The 26,851-nt window shown below is 40.9% G+C and overlaps 1 protein-coding gene across 5 annotated transcripts in view; it reads left to right on the top strand.

Annotated features, from left to right (window-relative positions):
* The window catches only part of TRPA1 (transient receptor potential cation channel subfamily A member 1), a 148,917-nt gene that overhangs the window by 52,139 nt on the left and 69,927 nt on the right, over window positions 1-26,851 (top strand). For 4 of the 5 annotated variants that reach the window (XM_056522145.1, XM_056522144.1, XM_056522143.1 and 1 more), the window contains 7 exons: window positions 7,988-8,150; window positions 15,788-15,963; window positions 18,576-18,683; window positions 21,584-21,692; window positions 21,777-21,925; window positions 23,579-23,715; window positions 26,332-26,380. In XM_056522145.1, the coding sequence (XP_056378120.1) occupies window positions 7,988-8,150; window positions 15,788-15,963; window positions 18,576-18,683; window positions 21,584-21,692; window positions 21,777-21,925; window positions 23,579-23,715; window positions 26,332-26,380 (891 nt within the window). The remainder of the gene's footprint in view (window positions 1-7,987; window positions 8,151-15,787; window positions 15,964-18,575; window positions 18,684-21,583; window positions 21,693-21,776; window positions 21,926-23,578; window positions 23,716-26,331; window positions 26,381-26,851) is intronic. The other variant, XM_056522146.1, reaches the window with a different exon arrangement.

The following is a 26,851-nucleotide window of genomic DNA, read 5'->3' as shown; positions in this document are numbered from 1 at the left end:
GTCATTGCGGTCCCAGAGCGGTGTGGCCCATGACAGGGCTTTTCCGGACAGAAGGCTGACTACGAAAGCCACCTTAGACCTTTCAGTGGGAAACAGGTCCGACATCATCTCCAGATGCAGGGAACATTGGGAAAGAAAGCCACGGCAAAACTTAGAGTCCCCATCAAATTTATCCGGCAAAGATAGGCGTAGCCCAGGAGCGGCCACTCGCTGCGGAGGAGGTGCAGGAGCTGGCGGCGGAGATGACTGCTGAAGCTGTGGTAGTAACTGTTGTAGCATAACGGTCAGTTGAGACAGCTGTTGGCCTTGTTGCGCTATCTGTTGTGACTGCTGGGTGACCACCGTGGTGAGGTCAGCGACAACTGGCAGAGGAACTTCAGCGGGATCCATGGCCGGATCTACTGTCACGATGCCGGCTGGCAGGTAGTGGATCCTCTGTGCCAGAGAGGGATTGGCGTGGACCGTGCTAGTGGACCGGTTCTAAGCCACTACTGGTTTTCACCAGAGCCCGCCGCAAAGCGGGATGGTCTTGCTGCGGCGGTAGTGACCAGGTCGTATCCACTAGCAACGGCTCACCTCTCTGGCTGCTGAAGATAGGCGCGGTACAAGGGAGTAGGCAGAAGCAAGGTCGGACGTAGCAGAAGGTCGGGGCAGGCAGCAAGGATCGTAGTCAGGGGCAACGGCAGAAGGTCTGGAAACACAGGCAAGGAACACACAAGGAACGCTTTCACTGGCACTAAGGCAACAAGATCCGGCAAGGGAGTGCAAGGGAAGTGAGGTAATATAGGGAAGTGCACAGGTGATTACCCTAATTGGAACCACTGCGCCAATCAGCGGCGCAGTGGCCCTTTAAATCGTAGAGACCCGGCGCGCGCGCGCCCTAGGGAGCGGGGCCGCGCGCGCCGGGACAGAACAGACGGGGAGCGAGTCAGGTAGGGGAGCCGGGGTGCGCATCGCGAGCGGGCGCTACCCGCATCGCGAATCGCATCCCGGCTGGCAGCGGGATCGCAGCGCCCCGGGTCAGAGGACGTGACCGGAGCGCTGCAGCGGAGAGAGTGAAGCGAGCGCTCCGGGGAGGAGCGGGGACCCGGAGCGCTCGGCGTAACAACTACTATCTCTCTGCATTCTGTTTTTTGATTTGGTTTAATTTTTGTTGGCTGAATTATTTAACATCTTGGATCAATCTGCTCTATTAGTTTTTTGATTACCAGAGTTATTCTCTAATAAACTCACATATCCCAGATTTGAAAAAAAAGGCCTGGTCTTTAAAGGAGTAGTGCAGTGAAACACAATGTATCCCCTATCCAAAGGATAGGGGATAAGTTATAGATTGTGGGTGGTCCGACCACTGGACCCCCTTCAATGTCCTGAATGGGGCCCCGGCAGTCTGCTGGAAGCAGCAGTTCTGACCCCCGTAGGAAGCCAAGGCTAGGGCCGGATCAGTCTATAGGCAAAATAAGCAGCTGCCTAGAGTGTCCTCTTGATGGGGGTGCCGCTCTGCCCGGTGCATGAAAGTTAGTATACAGCCAGCATCCAAAGCCCCCACCGCTCATCCGAAGCACCCGCCCAGCCAGCACCCCCATTGCAACATCCCTCTTGGTACAATAATAATCTGCATTCTTCAGCTTGCCACCAACAAGGCAAAACAGGAAGGTCAGGAACGTCCAGAATCCTGACATAGAGCGCGACTCCATACATACGCCCCATGTGGAGGATGTTTGTTACAGTGTGTCACCCCAGTAGTAAGATGGGTGTGTAAAAGGGCAGAGCCAATGGGCGGTTAAAGGGGTGGCAAAATTTGCTTTTGCCTAGGGTGGCAAAAATTCTTGAACAAGCCATGGCCATGGCCAACAAGCCCCTCCATGTATCTCTATACTATCTAGATTAGTATCTATCTATCTATCTAGAACAGTATTTCTGCACCATTTGCCATAAACAGTTTATATACTAAACTCATATGACCTGCACATACAGATAATAAAATTTATGTGGCATAAACAATGTTTATACATTATTTCACAATAATATACCTGATGCAGACATGCAGAGTCCTTACTGTCACCAAGACATGCGTTTATTTTTCTTCATCAGAGGGATTCCAATGAGGTTCTAATATATATATATATATATATATATATATATATATATATATATATATATATATATATATATATATATATATATATATGTTTCTGCAGGTTTATATAGTTTGGCTCCTCTGAAATATATTGGCACCTAAGCCTTAGTACTCCATTTTATAATCTGAATGAAGTGTAACAGCTGAAATTTAGATAGTCAAGATCTCATATCAATAGTAAGAATGACTCAGCAGTTTTGAACTTTTTCTTACATCGCCTTAAATATTATTGAAAAGGCTCTTTTTGAGCTTTGTTAGCAATTTCAGTTTACATCTTAAGGGTAAGTTAACCCCTTAAGGACCAAGCCAATTTTCACCTTAAGGACCCGAGCATTTTTTGCACATCTGACCACTGTCAATTTAAGCATTAATAACTCTGGGATGCTTTTACTTTTTCATTCTGATTCTGAGATTGTTTTTTCATGACATATTCTACTTTATGTTAGTGGTAAATTTTTGGTGATACTTGCATCATTTCTTTGTGAAAAATTCCCAAATTTTATGAAAATCTTTAAAATTTAGAATTTTTTTTACTTTGAAACTCTCTGCTTAAAAGGAAAATGGACATCTTAAATAAATGATATATTGATTCACATATACAATATGTCTACTTTATATTTGCATCATAAAGTTGACATGTTTTTACTTTAAAGTTCAGCAGCAATTTTCCAATTTTTCAAAAGATTTTCAAAATCAGAATTTTTCAGGGACCAGTTCAGTTTTGAAGTGGATTTGAAGTGCCTCAATATTAGAAATACCCCATAAATTACCCCAATATAAAAACTGTACCCCTCAAAGTATTCAAAATGATATTTAGAAATTGTGTTTACCCTTTAGGTATTTCACAGGAATAACAGCAATGTGAAGAAGAAAATTCAAAATTTTCATTTTTTACACTTGCATGTTCTTTTAGACCCAGTTTTCGAATTTTTACAAGGGGTAAAAGGAGAGAAATCTCCCTAAAATTTGTAACCCAATTTCTCTCGAATACCTCATATATGTACGTAAAGTGCTCTGTGGGTGCACTAGAGGGCTCAGTAGGGAAGGAGCGACAATGGGATTTTGGAGAGTTTTTCTGAAATGGTTTTGGGGGCTTGTCACATTTAGGAAGGGGTAATAGGAGAAAATGCCCACAAAATTTGTAAACCCATCTCTTCTGAGTATGGAAATACCCCATGTGTGGACGTCAAGTGCTCTGCTTGCGCACTACAATGCTCAGAAGAGAAGGAGTCACATTTGGCTTTTGGAAAGCAAATTTTGCTGAAATGGTTTTTGGGGGGCATGTCACATTTAGGAAGCCCCTAACCATCATAGTATTTTGGAAACTACACCCCTGAAGGAATGTAGCAAGGGCTACAGTGAGCCTTAACACCCCACAGGTGTTTGACAACTTTTCATTAAAGTTAGATGTGTAAATTAAAAAAAAAAAAAAAAAAATTCAATAAAATGCTGTTGTTTCCTAAAATTTTTCATTTTTACAAGGGATAATAGGAGAAAATGCCCCCCAAAATTTGTAATCCAAAACTTAGTTGGGAGGGGTAACTATGTAGGGGTATACAAAAAAGTGAATTGCAGCAGCACACATTGGTCAAAAAATTGAGGCTCTTAGCGCACTTTTTGATCAAAACGTGTCCCCCATCCACCACGGGGAGGTGGCCTCATTTAGGATGGGACCCTAGCACAAATTCTGAGCCTAACACTCAACTATCCACTCACCTCTGCTGGGCATATAGCCTCTGACTGGGTGACATGCTGGATCCATATACAATTTAAAACACCACCTTTGAGAAAGGGGGAGGGGTGCACAGCTAAAGAGGGTGCCATTCCCCCTGAGTTGTAAATACAAGCAAAAAGAAAAATAGCCAGCACAACAGCCTAATACACGGGTGCACACTGCTGTGGCAGATACAGAGTATACAAAAAAGAGGATTGCAGCAGCACACATTGGTAAAAAAATTGAGGCTCTTAGCGCACCTTTTGATCAAAACGTGTCCCCCATCCACCACGGGGAGGTGGCCTCATTTAGGATGGGACCCTAGCACAAATTCTAAGCCTAACACTCAAATATCCACTCACCTCTGCTGGGCATATATATTTTCATCAAAAAGTGCGCTAAGAGCCTCAATTTTTTGACCAATGTGTGCTGCTGCAATCCTCTTTTTTTGTATACTCTGTATCTGCCATAACAGTGTGCACCCGTGTATTAGGCTGTTGTGCTGGCTATTTTTCTTTTTGCTTGTGTGTAGGGGTATATATATATATATATATATATATATATATATATATATATATATATATATGTAGTGTTTTACTTTTTATTTTTTGTTAGTGTATTATGAATGAACTCTGTACATGGGGGGGGAGGGGGGGGGGAAACCTCCAGCTGTCGCAATACTACAACTCCCAGCATGTCCTTAGGCTGTCCACGCATGCTGGGAGTTGTAGTTATGCAACAGCTGGAGGAGCACTGGTTGCAAAACACTGGGAGCTTGTTGCTTAACTCAGTGTTTCACAACCAGTGTGCCTCCAGCTGTTGCAAAACTACAACTCCCAGCATGTACGGTCTGTCAGTGCATGCTGGGAGTTATAGTTTGCAAAAGCTGGAGGCACACTGGTTGCTAAACACTGAGTTAGGTAACAGACAATGTTTCCCAACCAGTGTGCCTCCACTGAAGGCATGTTGGGAGTTGTAGTTATGTAACAACTGGAGGAGAACAGTTTGGAGACCACGTTATAGTGGTGTCCAAACTGTAGCCCTCCAGATGTTGTTAAACTTCAACTCCAAGCATGCCCAGACTGCCCAGGCATGCTGGGAGTTGTAGTTCGTCAACATCTGAAGGGCCGGATGTTACAGAACTACAACTCCCAACATGCCTGGACAGTCTCGGCATGCTTTGAATTTTACAACATCTGGAGGGCTACAGTTTGGACACCACTGTATAGTAATATGCAGACTGTAGCACTCCAGATGTTGCAAAACTACAGCTCCCAGCATGCCGAGACTGCCCAGGCATGCTGGGAGTTGTAGTTCCGTAACATATGAAAGGCCACATGTTACAGCACTACAACTCCCAGCATGCCTGGACTGTCTGGGATAATCCCTATTTTCTTGGTGATCGGGTACCAGAGACCCGGTCAGCCAAGAATCACTGCAAATCGCCGATCAGAATTGATCGGCGATTTGCGGCGATCACCGACATGGGGGGGGGGTTAACTGTCTCAGGACCCCCCCCCCCCCAGTCATTTGCACGGGATGCCTGCTGAATGATTTCAGCAGGCATCCCGCTCCGGTCCCTGCCCGGCATGCAGCAGGGACCGAAATACCCACCAGGTACGCACTTGGTCTTTAAGTACCAGGGCGTCAGGGTGTAACCGTACGTCCGTGGTCCTTAGGGGGTTAATATATTGGACAGTTTATGTGGTGACCCAGTACAGAATCACTTGTCTGCCCATCCTGTGTGGCAGATGCTGCTTCAATGTCCGTCTTGGGCCCACTCTCCTTAGAACTCTTCATAATGCACTAAATAATGTAAGGTTATCTAAGGGTTAATGTATTGTATTTTCTATGCACTGTTGCCTTAAATATCCTGTTGTTAATTACCTTGTTGTTAAGGGAAGTATGCAGGGGTGAACATGTGACATATCTGCCCAATGGAAAGTCTCTAAATTGTACCCTTATATACTGTAGCCAGAGTTCAGGGTTCAGATTACTGGATCTGGATGATGGCAGGGTGATGATGACGGGGGTCTTGATGATGACAGGGTGATGATGACGGGGGTCTGGATGATGACAGGGTGATGATGACGGGGGTCTGGATGATGACAGGGTGATGATGACGGGGGTGGTAATGATGGTGGTCTGGATGATGACAGAGGGGGATGATGTATTTCCCACCCTAGGCTTATAGTCGAGTCAATAACTTTTCCTAGGTTTTTGGGGTGAAATTAGGGGCCTTGGCTTATATTCAGGTCAGCTTATACTCCAGTATATACGGTAGATAACTGCTGAGGTACAGTTTGGTGAGGAGTGAAATCTGTCTGTAAGGTGGATCTGAAAGGAGGCCTGAGGCCTAGTCCAGCAACCATGCATCAACTACCAGTTAACCACAGTACCGAGGTGAAAGTGAAAGCCTTGTGGTAAGCCTGCAGTCTTGGGGATATTGTACAAGTCAAGTCCAGCAAGTTGGTCAAGTCCAAGTAACTCCAGCATAGTGTGGGCTGCAATATAAGTCAGTCATATTCAGCACAATCAACTATAAGTCCCAGCAAGTCGATAAGCTTCCCTAAGTTCACCCTGAAACTCCTTCACGATAATCTGAGCTGTAACGGATTGTACCATCTTTCCAGCCTCAGTAAAGCAAGCCAGTTAACTGTGACCCTGCGTTGGAGTGATTATTTGCCTGGTGCCTGGCACAGGTGAAGCTGGTCTACCTTGGGTGGTGTATAGGTCAACCATGCTTTGGCATCACGATAAGATTAATTACACATTACCCCATCCGACACCACATTCACACATCGGAATACAGACATATTTTATTGTGCATTTTCGTCTGTAATCAGCAAAAACAAAGTCACCGTAAAACAATGTGGCCCTTTTTGCCTATTAAAGGGGTATTCCAGTGGAAAATATATTTATTTTTAATCAACTCATGCCAGAAAGTTAAACAGATTTGTAAATTACTTCTATTAAAAAAATTGTATTCCTTCCAGTACTTATTAGCTGCTGTATATACAGAGGACGTTGTGGAGTTCTTTCCAGTCTGACCACAGTGCTCTCTGCTGACACCTCTGTCCATGTCAGGAACTATTCAGAGCAGGATAGGTTTGTTATGGGGATTTGCTCCTACTCTGGACGGTTCCTGACATGACCAGAGGTGATAGCAAAGAGCACTGTGGTCAGACAGAAAAGCAATTCAAAAATAAAAAATAAAAGAACTTCCTGTGGATCATACAGCAGCTGCTAAGTACTGGAAGGGTTAAGATTTTTAAATAGAAGTAATTTTACAAATCTGTTTAACTTTCTGGCACCAGTTGAATAAAAAAATATATTATATATGTTTTCCACCAGCTTATCCCTTTAAGGGTACGTTCCCACACGGCATATTTTGCTGCGTATTTGCTGCGTATTTGATGCTGCGTATTTTCCTACCCATTGACTTCAACAGAGAAAATAAAATACGCAGCAGCAAATACGCAGCAAATACGCCATGTGGGAATGTACCATAAGGATGAAAATGCTTGTATCCATAGAGCCGTTATCCCCATTGTCTCCATTAGCTGACAAAGGCCAGAGGAGTGTCCTTTTGGCCTCCATTCAGATGGTGGAAATGTTTAATTGCTATATAAAATAATGTAGTTTGCCGCACTATTCCATTCAGAGGCATGAGGTTCAATAATTTGTACAATGGGTGCCTATGATAACAACGTAGGCTGTATGGAAAAAGGTGTTAAGTGTCTAGATTGGGTAAAAATGTTCCTGTCATTTAACAAAACTTTTGACATGTCACAGAGACATGTCAAATGTTTTATCAGTTTGGGGTCGTTGTGTTCAGACCCCCACAGATCATTATAACAAGCAGGTGAAGAGTGTCACTGTGCCTTCACTCCCATCTCACTGTGATCTCCATCCGGTTGCACGAGACAGGCTCTATCGATCTGAAAATAGGCAGTGATCGCAACGAGTCAGAGAGTGAAGCACACAGCCTGAACACCTACACCCCAACTGATCAAAACTTTTGACGTATAAGCTTTAACACAGTAGAAAATAGCCTAAAAAGCTGTAATAGAATTAGATAAATTTGCTTAATATACATTGTGATTTAAATAAATATACTTCTTGTTATAATTTAGTTGATTCAAGAAGACAATGTGAACCGTGTTCGGAGTTTCATATTGAAAAACCCATCAGGTCTGATGGCTAGAGATGACAATGAGGCCACGCCACTTCACTATGCTTCCAAACTTGGACACTTGGAGCTAATGTTAATGATTATTAACGAAACGTCTGATGAAGGTAAAGTCTATGCTCTTATTCTCCCATGCACAGTGATGCCAAATCTGTGTACATTGTCTATTGCACTCTACAGCACTCATAAAGAACACTGCAAAGAACATAGACTTCAATTATGACTTAAAGGGGTATTCAGGCTTTATACATCTTAAGGATAGAGGATAAGATGTATGATCGCAGGGGTCCTGCCGCTAGGGAACCCCGCAATCTCGGTGCAGCCCCTGGCATTCTATGCAAGGTGCTGCCTCCGAGACGGGGACGTAATGTCAAGGCCACACCTCCTAGTGATGTCATGCCCCTCCATTCATGTCTATGGGAGGGGGCGTGATGGCCGTCAGTCCACCTCCCATTGACATGAATGGAGGGGGTGTGGTATGACCCCTGCGATAAGATGTATTAAGCCCCTTTAAATTACACACAGCCTCTGCACGTGGATAATAGTATTCCAGGTACAGAGATTTTTTTTGTGAAGCCACATGAGCAAATGCGCAACACAGACAACTGTTTATATTATACAGGATGACTTGTTCTATAGGGTCTAATTTTGTGCTAAACCATAATTCACTTCCATCATTATTTATTTTATTTTTTATTTGTTTATGTTTAAATTTTACTAAATATATTTTATTTACTTATTTCTCCACACAATTGGGACTTGGGGTATGTAGTATAGACCATATGATCTGTGTCTTTGCTGCATGATTGTAAATTTATAGTAGATCCCAGTTAATACGTATATGGCAGTATTATACTAGATTACCAATTTACTTTTCTCTGTATATGCGGGCATGCAGAGAACACACAGATCATGTCATGCAGACCATTCTACCAGGTAGAGTTACATAGGTTATCAGGGACATTAAAGGGGTACTCCACTGCCCCAGCCTTTGGAACATTTTGTTCCGAACTCTGGATGAGGGCTACGGGGGTCGTGACGTAACGGTCTTGCCCCTCGTGACGTCATGCCATGCCCCCTCAATGCAAGTCTATGGAAGGGGGCGTGGCAGCCACCACGCCTCCTCCCATAGTCTTGCATTGAGGGGGTGTGCCGTGACATCACGAGGGGTGTGGCCGTTACATCACGACCCCTGCAGCCCACACCCAGAGTTCAAATGTTCTGATTTTCATGTCCCATTTTCATGCACAGGATCCACACCCAGAAGTGCTGTAGTGCAAGTCTTTTTATTACACTGTTGTAGCTACCCCTCTCATGAATAGTAGGCATGTGTTATTTATCACTATTTTGTACCTCTGTGACCTCCCCCATATAGCATTGTCTATAAAGAGAAAGTAAAAAATGGAGGACAGAGCCTTGTGCGTTACCTAAGACACCAGAGTCTTAACAAGGACCGGGATTGGTTGACTCTAAAGGTGGCCGCTCACCCGGTCAAAGAGATTACGCGCATATCACCCCAATGGGGGTACCAGTATTCTTGTGGAAGCAAACTGCCAAGCCCAAAGGTGAATGGGAAGGAAGGATGACCTATTGGCATGACAATTCCTCAGAATGGCATACCAATCTGAGGAAGGAGGACTGTACCTCCGAAACGCGTCATTGGTTTTAATTATTAAAAAACATAGTGCTACACAAAATTTCAACCGTCCTCCAACATCTGGCTTGAATTTCTTGGAACTAGGAACAGCGACCGCAAGAAGTTTTTTTCCCCCCTGCTATTATCTCCATATAGTATTGTGGCTGATCTGCATCATGGTGTGAATGGGTGTTTAACCTGCCCTTGTATCAGTAACCACTAAATATTACCTTTTTTTTTCTGTGATTTATTTGGAGTAATTTTAGGCCCATTTTCTGTGATTCCCCCCCCCCCCCCCCCAAAAAAAAAGCACATGTAAATTTACTCTGAGAATAATGATCTGCTGATTCACTACATGTACGGTCTGTCATTGAATGCAATGTAACATGAGCTTTCTAAATTAGCAATTATAGTTATTTTATAGAAAGCAGCTTGACTTTGAGATAGAAGATAAGAACCTGTTTGTCTTCCTGTTTGGCTTATAGATAACATGGTTCTTAAGAAGGGAAGTTAACAGCTGTTAATCTTGTGAAGTATTTTTATGGCTACTCATTAAATGTAGCAAAATATACACCGATCAGCCATAACAGGGTATTCCAGGAATTTTTTTTATTTTACTATGCTTCAGGGGCTGTAAAGTTAGTGTAGTTCCGTAATACAGTGTCTGTCCCTTTGTTTGATAGTGGTCTCATAATTCTGTGATTTTTGCTCCAAAGTTTATTTATAACAGCATACAAAATACGTTTCGTCTCAGGTTTTCTCAGGTTGCAGTGCGACCCAAGACATTACCTCCTTAGGTGATGAAAGGGGGCCTGTCCTGCTTCAATGGATGGAGCGACCACTGGGTGGGAGATCATTCTGCAACCAATTGTATTTTTGCAGCAGCTGTAGGCACCCTGGTTAGAAAACACTGGTCAATTGCATGGAATGCAGCTCATTTGTGTTTCAATGGGTGGGGTGGCTGATGTGTTGGAGGGAGAAAAGTGACCTCACACTTGCAAACAAGGAATTATGGGACTTGTAGTTGAAGAAGGAAACTCCAACAGGATATAGCCAGTTCACAAAAAGAAGGAAACTCCAACAGGAAATAGCCAGTTCACAAAAAGATATCCACAGCATTATGGTAATTGCACAAATCCTTCCTAAGCATGTCCATTACTGTCTGGCAGTTATTACTAAAATCGCCTTATGGTGGATAAACCCTTTAAAACCAGTTCCCTCTCATGCTAGAAAAACTGCTTTAACCAATCCTGGCATGAACTCCACAAGAACAGTGAAGGTGTCCTATGGGGCCCAGAAGTTAGTAGCAGATGCGGTTGGGTCTTAATAGATCAGACTTGTTTTCCCTGCACATCCCACAGATGCTCAGTTGGGCACAGCTTGTATCATCCAATACAGGGGTAACAGTATATTTTACAATCGATGACAGGGTGCACATTGTACATTATCATAAATTTTAGATTTCACAAAGTGTATTATGATTAATGTCAGGGCTACAGAGGGTATTATATCTATTTTATGGGACAAAGTCTTTATTATAATTCATTTTAGGGGCATAGTGAGTATTATAATTATTTTTAGGGGCTCAATGTGTATTATTCTTCATTAAAGGGGCATAGTAAGTATCATAATTCATTTTAAGGGCATAGTGAGTATTCTAATTAACTTTAGGGGCACAATGATCATTAAAACATTTGATGGTGCTTAGCTTGTGATGTTTTTATATTATGATGCAGGGTGCACAGAGTGTGAGATTATTGTAGAAAGAGTTTCCTACAATGCACTACATTGCAGGCAGTCCTCATGCCCAGTAGACAACTTTTTTTTTTTTTTTATATTAACTGGCTTCAGTAAGTTAAACAGATTTGTAAATTAACAAAAAGAAAAAGAAAAATAGCCAGCACAACTACCTAAAAAACATGGGTGCACGCTGCTGTGGCAAATACCGAGTATACAAAAAAAGAAGATTGCAGCAGCACACTTGGTCAAAAAATTGAGGCTCTTAGCGCACTTTTTGATCAAAACGTGTCCCCCATCCACCACAGAGAGGTGGCCTCATTTCGGATGGGACCCTAACACACATTCTGAGCCTAACACTCATAACACTCACCACTTGCTGGGCATATAGCCTCTGACTGGGTGACATGCTGGATCCATTATCAATTTAAATTAAGTACCTACTATGAAAAAGGGGAGGCGTGCACGGCTACAGATGGTGCCATTCCCCCTAGAAAAAAGAGATTTGTAAATTACTTCTATTAAAAAATCTTAATCCCTCTAATAATTATCAGCTGCTGAAGTTTAGTTGTTCTTTTCTTTCTGGCAACAGTGCTCTCTGCTGACATCTATGCTTGTCTCGGGAACTGCACAGAGTAGAAGAGGTTTGCTATGGGGATTTCCTTCTACTCTGGACAGTTCCCAAGACAGGTGTCATCAGAGAACAGAAAAGAGCGACTCAACTTCAGCAGCTCATAAGTACTGAAAGGATTAATATTTTTTAATAGAAATAATTTACAAATCTGTTTATCTTTCTGGAGCCTGTAGATTATATATATATATATATATATATATATATATATATATATATATATATATATATAAGTTTTTTTTTCCTGGATATGTGTATACCATTGTCGGCTTTTTGGTGGTGGACTAGGGCCAGCATGGTCACTCTAACCGGTCTGCAGCTAATCAGCCCCATACACAGCCATGAATGCCCTGTGTTTTCTGATATTTTTCTAATATTGTCAGCATTAGAAATTAATGTTACAGTAAATTTTCTGTGAGACTAGTGGGGACTATATGGGCTACAGCCAACCGATGTCCGGGCATGCTGGGATTTGAAGTTTTGCAACATCTGGAGGGCCACAGTTTGAGACCACTGGGCTAAACTTATCTTGCCACATGCACCAAAAAGCCTCGAACCTGTCAGTGGTCTTAATGTTATCGCTGATCATTGTATATTCAGGCAAATTTATGAAACTTTTTTTTTATTTTTTATCCAGAATCCATTACATTCTTGGTTTATCTGTTACTAACTTACCGCAGATCAAGTTGTCTGACTTGGAAATGCTGATATTGTAAGGAACATAACAGAGCAATGGCCTTTAAAGTTCTAGACTTTTTATTCTCCAAAGATCTTCATTAGAGGTGATTTATCGCCTTGTTGACTCATATATACATATCGAACAGTAGGATATACAAATAATATTATATATAGGAGGTTATTTAGAGTTCACTATACACGGAACTACAGTATGACACCAATCTTTGAAAGGTGACCAGGGATACAAATATATTTGGGAGTTTTATCCAATCTGAGCTGTATTAAATATGAAGGTGTCAATAGCAATTTGTCACCTTTTCTCTTTTCTTTTTTTTTTACAACAAATTACAGCATGGCACTGTGTTAGTCAGTAAAGTCTATAGGGGACTCTTCTCAAGCTACTTCATCTGGTGTCAAAAAGTTGCTACGTTTTGTGAAAACCCATGGTTTGTGCCAAATCTACGATTTTTTTACCACTATTTTAGCACAAAGGAAGGGTGACCTCCCCATACGCTGAATATACTACAATTTAAGCTTGCAAGGTTAATTTTTAGGAGCTGTTATAGATTTGTAAAACTGCTGCACAGGCAGATGCATGTACTGTACCTCCTCATAAATCCAGTGGTCTGCAGAGCTTGTGTAGAGTTGATAGAATGCATTTGAAAAGTTTATAGACCTTTTCAATTTTTTTTTTTTTTTTTTTTTTTTAGCCTTGTGCTAAAATAAAGTAAGAAAATCAAGTCCACCCCTCCCCCCCCCCAATTTTGCACTTTATACCCCATAATGACAAAGTGAATACAAAAGTTTAAAAAAAAAATCCAAATTTATTAAAACTGAACAAATAAACTTTTGCATGGACATTGGTGTTCTTCATTATGACACATGACATTCAGTTCTGGCTCCACCCATTTTTCTTGATCATCTTTGAGATGTTTCTACATCTTAATTGGAGTCACCTGTGTCCAGAAAGAAGCCTCTTCTCAGTAAAAAATACATAGTAACATTGTTCACAAGATTGAAAAAAGACCAGAGTCCATCAAGTTCAACCTATAACCCTAATGAGTCCTTACGGAGTTGATCCAGAGGAAGACAAAAAAATCCAAATTTTAGAGGTAAAAATTCCTTCCTGACTCAAATATGGCATCAGAATAAATCCCTGGATCAACGTTCTGTCCCTATAAATCTAGTATCCATAACCTGTAATGTTATCTTCAAAAATGCTTCCAGGCCCCTTTTGAACTCTTTTACAGAGTTCTCCATGACCACCTCCTCCGGGAGAGAGTTTCACAGTCTCACTGCTTTCAGTAAAGACCTCCCGTGTAGAAACCTTCTTTCCTCTAAACGTAGAGGATGCCCCCTTGTTATAGATACAGTCCTGGGTATAAATAGATCATGGGAAAGATCTCTGTACGGTCCCCTGATATATTTATACATAGTTATTAGGTCTCCCCTAAGCCTTATTTTTTCTAAACTAAATAACCCTAATTCTGATAATCTTTTCCATCCCTGGTTTCCCATCTTTGAACCCTCTCCAGCTCCACTATATCTTTCTTGTACACTGGTGCCCAGTACTGTACACAGTATTCTATGTGTGGTCTGACTAGTGATTTGTAAAGCGGTAGAATTATTTCCTTGTCGTGGGCATCTATGCCCCTATTAATGCACCTCATGATTTTATTTGCCTTGGCAGCAGCTGCCTGACACTGGTCACTACAGCTAAATTTACTGTTAACTAAGACCCCGAAGTCCTTTTCCATGTCAGTCGTACCAAGTGTTCTCCCATTTAAAACACAATCCCAGCTGGGATTTTTCCTCCCCCTGTGCATTAGCTTACATTTATCAGTGTTGAACCTCATCTGCCACTTCCCAGCCCAAACCTCCAACCTATCCAGATCCATTTGTAACAGTGCACTGTCCTCTATTGTGTTGACCACTTTACAGAGTTTAGTATCATCTGCAAAGATTCCTACTTTACTATTCAACCCCTCTACAAGGTCATTAATGAATATATTAAATAGAATAGGACCCAAGATGGACACCTGTGGTACCCCACTAGTAACAGTCTACTAATCAGAATAAGTACCATTAATAACCACCCTCTGTTTCCTATCACTGAGCCAGTTACTTATCCACTTACACACATTGTCCCCCAGCCCAATCCTTCTCATTTTATGTACCAATCTTTTATGTGGCACTGTATCAAGTGCTTTGGAAAAATCCAGATATACGACATTATTCCCTGGTTGGACTGGATGGACGTATGTCTTTTTTCAACCATACTAACTATGTAACTATGCAACTATGACATCCAGATAATGCAACAACATTAAAACCACCTTGAGTTTCCAATAAAGCGTTTAAGGACACTTAGACTGTAAGAAACAAGGTTTTCCGGTCTAATAAAACCAAGATTATACTTTTTGGCCTTAATTCTAAGTCTCCTGTCTGGAGGAAATCAGGCACTGCCCATCACCTGCCCAATTCCATCCCTTTGGTGATGGCAGCATCATTCTGAGTTTTTTTTTTTATTTTTATTTTTTTAGTGCCCGGGGCAGGGAGACTGGTCAGAGATATTCTTCATGAAAACCTGATTCAGATTGCTCTGGACCTCAGACTGGGCCAAAGGTTCACCCTCCAACAAGACAGTTACTCTAAGCACAAGGCCAAGACAACACAGGAGCGGCTTAGGGACAACTCTGTGAAAGTTCTTTAGTGGCCTAGCCAGAACCTTGACTTGAATCCATAGTGGTACAGTAAAGTTTTTCTGGTAGCAATGACAGTGGTTTATTTAGTCATGTCATAGCTCGTTGTACAGCAGTATTATTTGGTAACATTGTGACTATTATTTTGCAGCATACATTATACATAGATAGAAAGCACATTATCTATAGGCCACACAGAACAGATTTTTATTATACAGTAAGTGAACAAGAGACAATGCACTGCTGAGGTGCTGTATCTAAACTGCTGGCTTGGTGGCATTCGGGGATTTTAAAAATTTTGCAATAAGACCCAGACGTTTCTAGGTACAACCCTGCTAACAATTGTGTTTGTCTTTTTAGTCCTCAATGCAGTGGACAATAAAGGCTGTACAGCTCTACATTGGTCTGTTAACAAGAACCAGGTGGACAGTGTAAAAGTACTCCTGAGCCGTGGAGCTAACCCAAACTTATTGAACTTCTACATGTTGTCTCCTCTTCACCTGGCCATTCACATGCATTATAACCATATTGTAGAGGTATTCATTTCAATTATAATTTACCAATGTATACATATCTTATTTGGGAGATCTAATAGAAAGAACATTTGGAGGTGTTGCCAATATCGACCAGTGAGGTTGCCTTGTTCCTTCCTCAACTTGATTTAGGAAAATGACTGTGACTGTGATCTCAGAAGTTGCTATTGGCAAATCCATTGGGGGAATTCACTATTTTGCATGCGCCAAAGTTTGTCACATAGCAGTTACATCTAATTTTCTATTATCGTACATTACTCGGGCAACACTGTTTAGACATGTACATGCTCTGAGTATTCACTTCTGAAAAATTTACAAGACGGTTGTTTGTTTTCCAGATGAATTTACTAATAAAAAATACATATTTCAGGAGGGATTAAAAGAGTTGTTAGTTACCGTGCATGGATTTACTAACTAACATAGACCAAAATAGTAAATAATAATGCAAAAAATACACCTCGCACGATGCAGTTGGTATATCAGACACTCGGAAAACAATAGTTAATCCCCCACCCCTGAAGAACATACAGTATTCATCAAATGGATATGTCATATTGTCTGAAAAAAAATCACTCTACTGTATAGAAAGGACTTTAGTTTGTAAGCTTGAATGTAGTTTAATTTATTTATTAAGAGGCAAAATAAAATAAGTGAAAGTCAAGAGAATTTATATTAATAGCCTCAATGGCTAAAACACATATGGGATGTAAAAAAAAAAACAGGCAGTAGTCCACATTTACTGGGCAGTTTATATCAGTTTTGGTGTAAACTCTACCAAAGAAGTTATATTTGGGATGCGCAACAAAAGCATCAGCTGCACTGTCTGCCACAAGAATTATGCACAATTTAGTGATGCTCTTGTCCTCAAAACTAGTCATAGGGGTTCATTGGATGCAGCTTGGGTCTATAGGTTGTACACTGCTCAAAAAATAAAGGGAACACTAAGATAACACATCCTAGATCTGAATGAATGAACTATTCATATGAAATACTTTCGTCTTTACATAGTTGAATGTGCTGACAACAAACTCTCACAAAATTATCAATGGAAATCAAATTTATCACCCCATGGAGGTCTGGATATGGGTCACACTCAAAATCAAAGTGGAAAACCACACTACAGGCTGATCCAACTTTGATGTAATGTCCTTAAGACAAGTCAAAATGAGGCTCAGTAGTGTGTGTGGCCTCCATGTGTCCGTATGACCTCCCTACAACGACTGGGCATGCTCCTGATGTGGTGGCAGATGGTCTCCTGAGGGATGTCCTCCCAGACCTGGACTAAAGCATCTGCCAACTCCTCGTCAGTCTGTGGTGCAATGTGGCACTGGTGGATGGACCGAGACATGATGTCCCAGATGTGCTCAATCGGATTCAGGTCTGGGGAACGGGCGGGCCAGTCCATAGCATCAATGCCTTCCTCTTGCAGGAACTGCTGACACACTCCAGCCACATGAGGTCTAGCATTGTCTTGCATTAGGAGGAACCCAGGGCCAACCGCACCAGCATATGGTCTCACAAGGGGTCTGAGGATTTCATCTCGGTACCTAATGGCATTCAGGCTACCTCTGTCAAGCACATGGAGGGCTGTGCGGCCCCCCAAAGAAATGCCACCCCACACCATTACTGACCCACCGCCAAACCGGTCATGCTGGAGGATGTTGCAGGCAGCAGAACTTTCTCCACGGCATCTACAGACTCTGTCCTGTCTGTCACATGTGCTCAGTGAGAACCTGCTTTCATATTTGAAGAGCACAGGACACCAGTGACAAATTTACCAATCTTGGTGTTCTCTGGCAAATGCTAAACGTCCTGCACAGAGTTGGGCTGTAAGCACGGCCCCCACCTGTGGGTGTCGGTCCCTCATACCACCCTCATGTAGTCTGTTTATGACCATTTGAGTGGACACATGCACATTTGTGGCCTGCTGGAGGTCATTTTGCAGGGCTCTGGCAGTGCTACTCCTGCTCCTCCTTGCACAAAGGCTGAGGTAGCGGTCTTGCAGCTGGGTCATTGCCCTCCTATGGCCTCTTCAATGTCTCCTGATGTACTGGCTTGTGTCCTGGTAGCGCCTCCAAGCTCTGGACACTACGCTGAAAGACACAGGAAGCCTTCTTGCCACAGCTCTATTGATGTGATATCCTGGATGAGCTGCGCTACTACCTGAGCCACTTGTGTGGGTTGTACACTCCGTCTCATGCTACTACTAGAGTTAAAGCACCACCAACATTCAAAGTGACCAAAACATCAGCCAGGAAGCATAGGAACTGAGAAGTGGTCTGTGGTCACCACCTGCAGAACCACTCCTTTATTGGGGGTGTCATGCTAATTGCCCATAATTTCCACCTGTTGTCTGTTCCATTTGCACAACATCATGTGAAATTGATTGTCAATCAGTGTTGCTTCCTGAGTGGACAATGTGATTTCACAGAAGTGTGATTGACTTGGAGTTACATTGTGTTGTTTAAGTGTTCCCTTTATTTATTTGAGCAGTGTATTTGGCACATGTCATAGTCATGGCTTCTGTTATAAATGAAAGCTTCGATAGCAATGTAAAAAATTGTTAAAAAGGGTTTTGTATTGAAGCTAAAATTTCCTAAAATATTATTTTTCAGGCATTACTTGATAATAGTTCTACAGATGTTAATATACAAGGTGAACTTGGGAATACACCGATTATGCAGGCTTGCTATAAGGATAATTCAGAAGCCTTGTTAATGCTGGTAAGTCTAGAAACTTCAGTAAAGACACATCTCTATCATAAGGCCTATACCATCCCCTAAATGGTCTCCCCTATTGTCACTTTGTCCCCCTTTTGACTTTCCCGCAACAACATTTTCGAACAAAATTTCTTCTGCAGATTCAGCTCAGAAATTACGCTGTGTGAACATAACCTTACAATGATCACTAGATCATTCATGAGGCCATTCAAGTTCATCATTATTGGCCGCAGATCACCTGTTTAGACAAAACAATGTGGGGCTGATAACAATTATTGAAATGGCTGCACAAAAGAATAATACCCCCCAAATTAAAGGAGTACTACAGCCATAGAACACAACTACTGGGACCCCCCATGATCTCCTGTATGGGGCCCCGCCTCCACCGTAAATACATGCCCCCTCCATGTATCTCTCTGGAGAGGCGGAGATGCAGCTTTCGTTCATTCCCACCTCTCCCATAGAGCTGAATGAAGGGGGCGTGTCTGTCAACCTCTTAGTGAGCAGTGGCAGTTCCTGTACAGGAGATTGCAGGAGGTTCCAGCAGTCAGGCTCCCTGCAATCAGACACGTTTCCCGTGGATAGAACTAACTGTTCTATGGATGCAGTACTCAAAACACCTCTTTTTTTCATTTTTGGTTTATAATATATATATATATATATATATATATATATATATAATAATAATATATATATGTCATGGCCGTAATTGTTGGCACCCCTGAAAATTTTCAAGGAAATTAAGTATTTCTCACAGAAAAGGATTTCAGTAACACATGTTTTGCTATACATATTTTTATTCCCTTTATGTGTATTGGAGCTAAAACAAAAAAGGGAGGAAAAAAAGCAAATTCAACATAATGTCACAAGAAACTCCAAAATTGGGCTCGACAAAATTATTGGCACCCTTTCAAAATTGTGGATAAATAAGATTTCAAACATGTGATGCTCCTTTAAACTCACCTGGGACAAGTAACAAGTGTGGGCAATATAAAAATCACACCTAAAAGCAGATAAGAAAGGAGAGAAGTTCACTTAGTCTTTGCATTGTGTGTCTGTGTGTGCCACACTAACCATGGACAACAGAAAGAGGAGAAGAGAACTGTCTGAGGACTTGAGAACCAAAATTGTGGAAAAATATCAACAATCTCAAGGTTACAAGTCTGTCTCCAGAGATCAAGATTTGCCTTTGTTGACAGTGCACAACATTATGAAGAAGTTTGCAACCCTTAGCACTGTAGCTAATCTCCCTGGGTGTGGACAGAAGAGGAACATTGATAAATGGTGTCAATGCAGTATAGCCCAGGATAAGCAGCCCCAAACAAGTTCCAAAGATATTTAAACTGCCCTGCAGGCTCAGGGAGCATCAGTGTCAGCTCGAACCATCCATCAACATTTAAATGTAATGAAACGCTAAGGCAGGAGACCCAGGAGGACCCCACTGCTGACACAGATACATAAAAAGCAAGATTACAATTTGCCAAAATGAACTTGAGTAAGCCAAAATCCTTCTGGACAGATGAGACCAAGATAGAGCTTTTTGGTAAAGCATATCCTTCTACTGTTTACCGAAAATGGAATGAGGCCTACAAAGAAAAGAACACAGTACCTACAGTGAAATATGGTGAAGGTTCAATGTTGTTTTGGGGTTATTTTGCTGCCTCTGGCACTGGGTGCCTTGAATGTGTACAAGGAATCATGAAATTTGAGGATTTTGGGTCGCATTGTACAGCCCAGTGTCAGAAAGCTGGGTTTGCATCCATGATCTTGGGTCTTCCAGCAGGACAATGACCCCAAACATACATCAAAAAGCACCCAGAAATGAATGGCAACAAAGCACTGGAGAGTTCTGAAGAGGCCAACAATGAGTCCAGATCTAAATCCCATTGAACACCTGTGGAGAGATCTTAAAATTGCTGTTGGGAAAAGGTGCCCTTCCAATTAGAGAGACCTGGAGCAGTTTGCAAAGGAAGAGTGGTCCAACATCCGCCTGAGAGGTGTAAGGAGCTTATTGATGGTTATAGGAAGTGACTGATTTCAGTTATTCTTTCCAAAGGGTGTGCAACCAAATATTAAGTTAAGGGTGCCAATAATATTGTCCAGGCCATTTTTGGAGTGTTTGGTGTGACATTATGTCGAATTAGCTTTTTTTCCCTCCCTTTTTTGGTTTAGTTTGAACACACACAAAGGGAATAAACATGTGTTGTATAGCAGAACATTTGTTACTGCAATCCTTTTCTGTGAGAAATACTTTATTTTTTTGAAAAATTTCAGGGGTGCCAACATTTACAACCATCACTATATATATATATATATATATATATATATATATATATATATATATATATATATTATTTATTGCTACCTCCATCACCAAATCGCTCCTCCCCTAATTGTGACTTAATCATGTATTGCTAAAACGTTGTCATGGCATGATAAAAGCATGTTTATTGTTTATTATAGAGGCATAGTGCAAAAGGAGTAATGTAGTTAAAAGTTAAAAAGGTATTTAAAATAAACACAAACAAGAATTAATATTAAAAATTCTAAAAAAAATGTATCGCATAAAAATCTAAACAACAAAACTAAACTAATTCTACTGATCAGCAGAATAAGCTCAACTTATCAACTTAACCACAGGGTTAATTAAAAAATCAACACCAAAAATTGTGCTTTTTTCCATGCCATTCCACAAATTATTATTTTTTTAATACTTTTTATGATAAAATAAAGGTTGCCATTAAAGAGTACAGTTGTACCACAAGCCGTATGCACCTCTGTGGCTCTTAGAATGTGAAGAGTAAAAAGAGGGAAGAAAAATGAAATCACTGTTGCAGTATGGTTGAAGGGGTTACATAGTGGTTGTATTGTGATTCCACCAATATGTAGTTTTTCTCTTAAAGTTTAAACGCGACGCAAAGCTGTGCAGAAGAAACAAGATAGGATGTTTTCCCATACACATGACTGCGTTTGCCGGGTCTTTAAAGTGCATGGACCTGATCCTAAAGAAAGGTAGCCTTAGCATTACTCTTGTTACTAATAATAAACTATTACTTTTACCTTTATCTATTTACCTTTCAAGAACTTGTCTTTTAGGTGAAGAATTTGGATTCAGCATTGAAGATCACATCAATTTCACAGATAATGAAAAAAGTAGCCCCCTCCATGTGGCTGTCCAAAACGGGCGTTTGGAAATTGTAAAAGCATGCGTAAGATATGGAGCAAAAGTTGACCTCAAACAGGTAGTTGCTATTGTACCAAATTTTCATTTCTTACAGATTAAAATGTGAATTGGGTCCAAAAGAATCGCCTGGAACAGTATAAGGGATGTATCAATGGCTTCCTAAAGGCAGCACCTTTGTGAGCTCAGATATTCCTCCCACATTTCCAGAAGTTTAGTAGTTCACTAGTTTCTATTTGCTCTGTAAACAGTATTCACCTCTCTTCTGAGATGATATGTCACTGCACAATCTGACAGTGGGCCAGTCTTTTCTCCTGCTCTTTCTATTGCCCTCTCTATCTCCATGACTCTTGCAGAGAGTGATATAAAGCGAACTTCGAAGGAGATGGGAATACCGGCGCTGACCAAGGAGAAGACAATAGAGCCAGGTGTGTAGCGAACAGATTTAATTCAATGCGACGCATTTCACCGCGCTTGCGCGGTTTCATCAGGCAATGCCTGATGAAACCGCGCAAGCGCGGTGAAACGCGTCGCATTGGATTAAATCTGTTCGCTACACACCTGGCTCTAATGTCTTCTCCTTGGTCAGCGCCGGTATTCCCATCTCCTCCGAAGTTCACTTTATATCTCTCTGCTATTTCTGGGAAGGCTGCAGACCAGGATCATTGTATCGAACGCACATCTTGGTTGTGTGGGAGTGCACACAACCTGGCAGGGTGAGCCTTCACTTTTTCCCTCCCACACACCTGTGATCCCTTTGGTTCTTCACAAGGGAGCGCCTGTTTTTCTCTGTCTTGCAGAGAGTGAAAAGGCTGACACCAGCCTACTGTTAAATCCCTTTTACATGGGCTGATTATGGGGGCAAATAAGCATTGGTAGGAGAGCTTCTACCTGATAAGTGATTAATTTGGCAGATTGCATATTTTGTGTGATCGCATTAAATCATTGTTATCGGCCACACATTGCCCTATTTAAATGGCAGAAGTGCGGCCCAAGTTTAAGGACCATACAAACAATCCAGCATTTGTTCGTGCAGCCCAGCCTGGGATTCTTCTTCTACAGTTCTTATTGTGCCGCCGCCAGCCCATGTGTTTAAAAACGTATGCCTTATCCACAGGATAGAGGTATCTGTGTAATTATGGGGGGTATGACCTCTGGAACCTATGGAAGTGGTGGAGATACATAAGTGCTGTACTTTAGTATTGTATATAGCCTTAACTCCTCAACCAATCCTAAAAGTTGAATGCGGCTCACAAATGTTGGTGACCTCTGCTTTCAAGGGGTACTCCAGTATTTAAAAATGTATTCCCTATCCACAATATAGGGGACAAGTGCCTGATTGCTTGTGGTAGGGGGTCTGACATTTAGTGCGGGCTGCGGGGGGGTCCTGATTTCATGGCCACTCCCCCTCAATGCAAGTCTATGGGATGGGGTGTGGCCCTCAATTGACTTGCATTGAGGGGGGCATGGCGTAACATCATGAGGGGGCGTGCCTGTGACATCACGATACCCGCAGCCCGCACCCAGCGTTCAGAACAAAATGTTCCAAACACTGGGACAGTGGATTAACCCTTTTAGGGCTCCTTAACATATTAAAATCACATTAAAATCTAGAGAAAGCTGTCAGCTGGACAAACACTTTTTCAGTGACCACAGATATTGTGCTGTTGTCTCCCCTTTTCCTATTAATGGTAAAGGAATCTGTATTTTTCCACAGATTGATAATGCCACCCCTCTGCACTTTGCTGCCACACAAGGAGCAACCGAAATTGTGAAATTTATGATCTCATCGTACACCGGTGAAAACAAAATTGTGGACTTGCCAGATGGAAACAATGAAACTCCGCTTCACAAGTAAGGAATATATTACTTGTTACTTATATTTATATAACACAATGTATACATTAGTAGAGTTTTACAGCTTACAGCTAATATTATCTAATCTATTTAACTAATTAGAAAAAGAAAAAAATGCTCTACTATTTAAACAATGATATCCATGGCTGCAGATGGTGAATATTCTCCTATTTTTTCTTTTTTTATAATATTACATTCGAAAAGTTCGAATAGTTAATGTCTGCAGCACTTCCAGTGGCTGGGAAGCAAATCACCTTACTTACAAAAATTGTTGTAGAAATGATGAACAAATAATGAAATTAAATTACACGTCTAACACTTAGCAATAAACCTAAAATAGTACAGAGAATGTTCTCCAGATATGTCCGCAGTCTAGGAACTGAACGTAAATTATATTAACTCATTAACTTTATGGTTTAAATGTGTTCAGAGATGAGAGTAGATTACACCTTCCTGTTCACCATCTGCTTCTTCTGGCCTCTCATTTATTATTACACACAAAGAAGAAGTTTAATAATCCTTGTTGTATTTACTGTTGTTTCAATTCTGGGGTATTAGATTCCAGATTGAAGACCTATACAGTACATTCACACAAGGTGGATACACAATGGATTTTATGTGCATTTGCGGGTTGAAAGTCCAAAAAGTATTAAAATGGCAGCAAAGCAAGAGATTTTTTTTTTAAATCAACTGATGCCAGAAAATTTAACAGATTTGTAAATTACTTCTATTCAAAAATCTTAATCCTTCCAGTACTTATCAGCTGCTGTATGCTCCACAGGAAGTTTTTTCTTTTTGAATTTATTTTCTGTCTGGCCACAGTGCTCTCTGCTGACACCTCTGTCCATGTCAGGAACTGTCCAGAGTAGGTGCAAATCCTCATAGCAGACCTGCTCTGAACAGTTCCTGACATGGATAGAGGTGTCTGCAGAAAGCACTGTGGTCAGAAAGAAAGGAAATTCAAAAAGAAAAGAACTTCCTGTGGAGCATGCAGCTGATAAGTACTGGGAGGATTAAGATTTTTAAATAGAAGTAATTTACAAATCTGTTTAACTTTCTGCCATCAGTTGAATAAAAAAAAAGATGTTCTCCAGCATAGTACCCCTTTAAATCTCTTTCCACTTGCTGTAAAAGAAATTCATACTAAATCAACTCAAACTGCAACATGTCAATTTATGTTGCAGAAATTCTGCAGAGTTATTGTGGCTTTTCTTAATTGACACGGTGGAATCTCCATGCCGGAAATTTCACAGAAATTTACTGCCCATTGACTTCTATTGGATTCCACTATCTCATTCACAGCGAAATTTCCGCCACAGAAATTCTGCATTGCGCATTCCACAAATGTTTTTATTTAAAGCCATAGGAAATTTGGGTACTTTTTTTTTTTCAGAATCTACACACAGGTAAAACAAATTCAGCAAATAATAGTGCTGATATGCCCCTGCAGATTTTTCTACCCTTAAATTTAAGTTAAAAATCGTCATATTCCTCCTGTGTGGATATGATCATATTATTTAATAACTACAACTTATTTCTAATAAGCCATACACCTATGTGTCCATCACATGACCAAAAAAGTGTTATTTTTCTTCAAGGCAAGCAATGAAGATCATGAATCACTGTATCAGCAATTGATGCAGAAAGCATATTAAAAACTTGTGTAACTTTTCTTTATACTAAGAATAATGTTTATTTTCTGCTCCCCCTAATATCCCTGGGGGTTACAGAAGTACATCTGCCATAGAGTTCTTTGTATAGTTCTAGTATTTACTGTGCAGGCGTAGTAGGTTATGATAACCATCTACCATCTGTGGATTAGTAACATTTACCTGCTCCAAGATGTGATTTACAGTATGATTGATGCTGCACCATAAATAATATTTATCAGTGAGGATTATATAACAAAGTATGACTGGTGGTGAATCATTCCTACTTGATATTGCTGTGTACAGACACCTACAGAGCCTTAGTATTGTAGAACGGTGGGGGGACATGAATACATCTCGGCACAGTTTGCATTAAAACATCTAGGGTACATGATATTAGACAGATTTTCAAAACAAATGAAACAAAAATAAATTACATTTGTATCAAGCTCGACATGGCTTAGCGGGCAGTGAGGGGGGGGGGGGGTTTGCCAATTGGGGCATGACCTTTATGCCACTTTTTTGGAACTTTATTTTTGGCCTAAAAGTAACAACATTTTAAGGGGTACTCCGGTAGAATTATATATATATATTTTTTTAAATCAGCTGGTGCCAGAAAGTTGAATAGATTTGTAAATTAGTTCTATTTAACAATCTTAATCCTTCCAGTACTTATCAGCTGCTGTATGCTGCAGACTTTGTTTTCTGACTGACCACAGACTACTGAGTACTACTACTCAAAGTACCACTGTGCGCTTTATTATTTTATCTTTATTTACACAAACATGAAGAAGTGAGCATCTCAGGAATGTGAGTGCATCATGTTTAGGAAGAATCAGGGGCATGCTTTAATGAAACACTTTCCTAAAATATTTTAGCTTGTTTTTTTTATTTATTTTTTTATCTTTTAACCCTCACTTTTGTGCTTGGATTTACTTTCTGTGCTGTCGTTGTTTCCTCACAGATCCTGCCTGTTTGATCATGTGGAGCTGGCAGAGTATTTAATATCAATGGTAACTACATTTTTAATTAACCGTATAATAAAAGAAACAGTTTGCTATCTGTTACAATTTAGTTAGCACTTATTTATTGATAATGACTTCAGTGATCGGAGCCAGTGTAGTCACAAATGATAATAAAATCAATCACATAGTAAACATTCCAAAATTATACAGCAAGGAATTTAAAATCATTTGCCTAAAAACCCTTTTAAATCCTGGATATCTCTATCATCAAATTGACTAATGGGCTACACATAATAAATCAGATTTACTGCGGTAGATTCGTTGTTTGTCTAGTAGGTCTTATAGGGAAATTGAACCCTTCTGAAACCCATTGAACTCCCTTTTGCCTCTTCTTGTGATTATTTTGGGATTGGCTGAATGATCATATACTCATGGGATTCAGATCGATGGTTGGATTATCATCGTGTCCTTCTGAACCCAGTGACTGACTGTTTCTTTACCTTGAAATTTTTGTTTATT

The sequence above is a fragment of the Hyla sarda genome, chromosome 5, assembly GCF_029499605.1.
Source record: "Hyla sarda isolate aHylSar1 chromosome 5, aHylSar1.hap1, whole genome shotgun sequence".
NCBI lineage: Eukaryota > Metazoa > Chordata > Amphibia > Anura > Hylidae > Hyla > Hyla sarda.
This window is presented reverse-complemented; position numbering and strand designations above follow the sequence as displayed.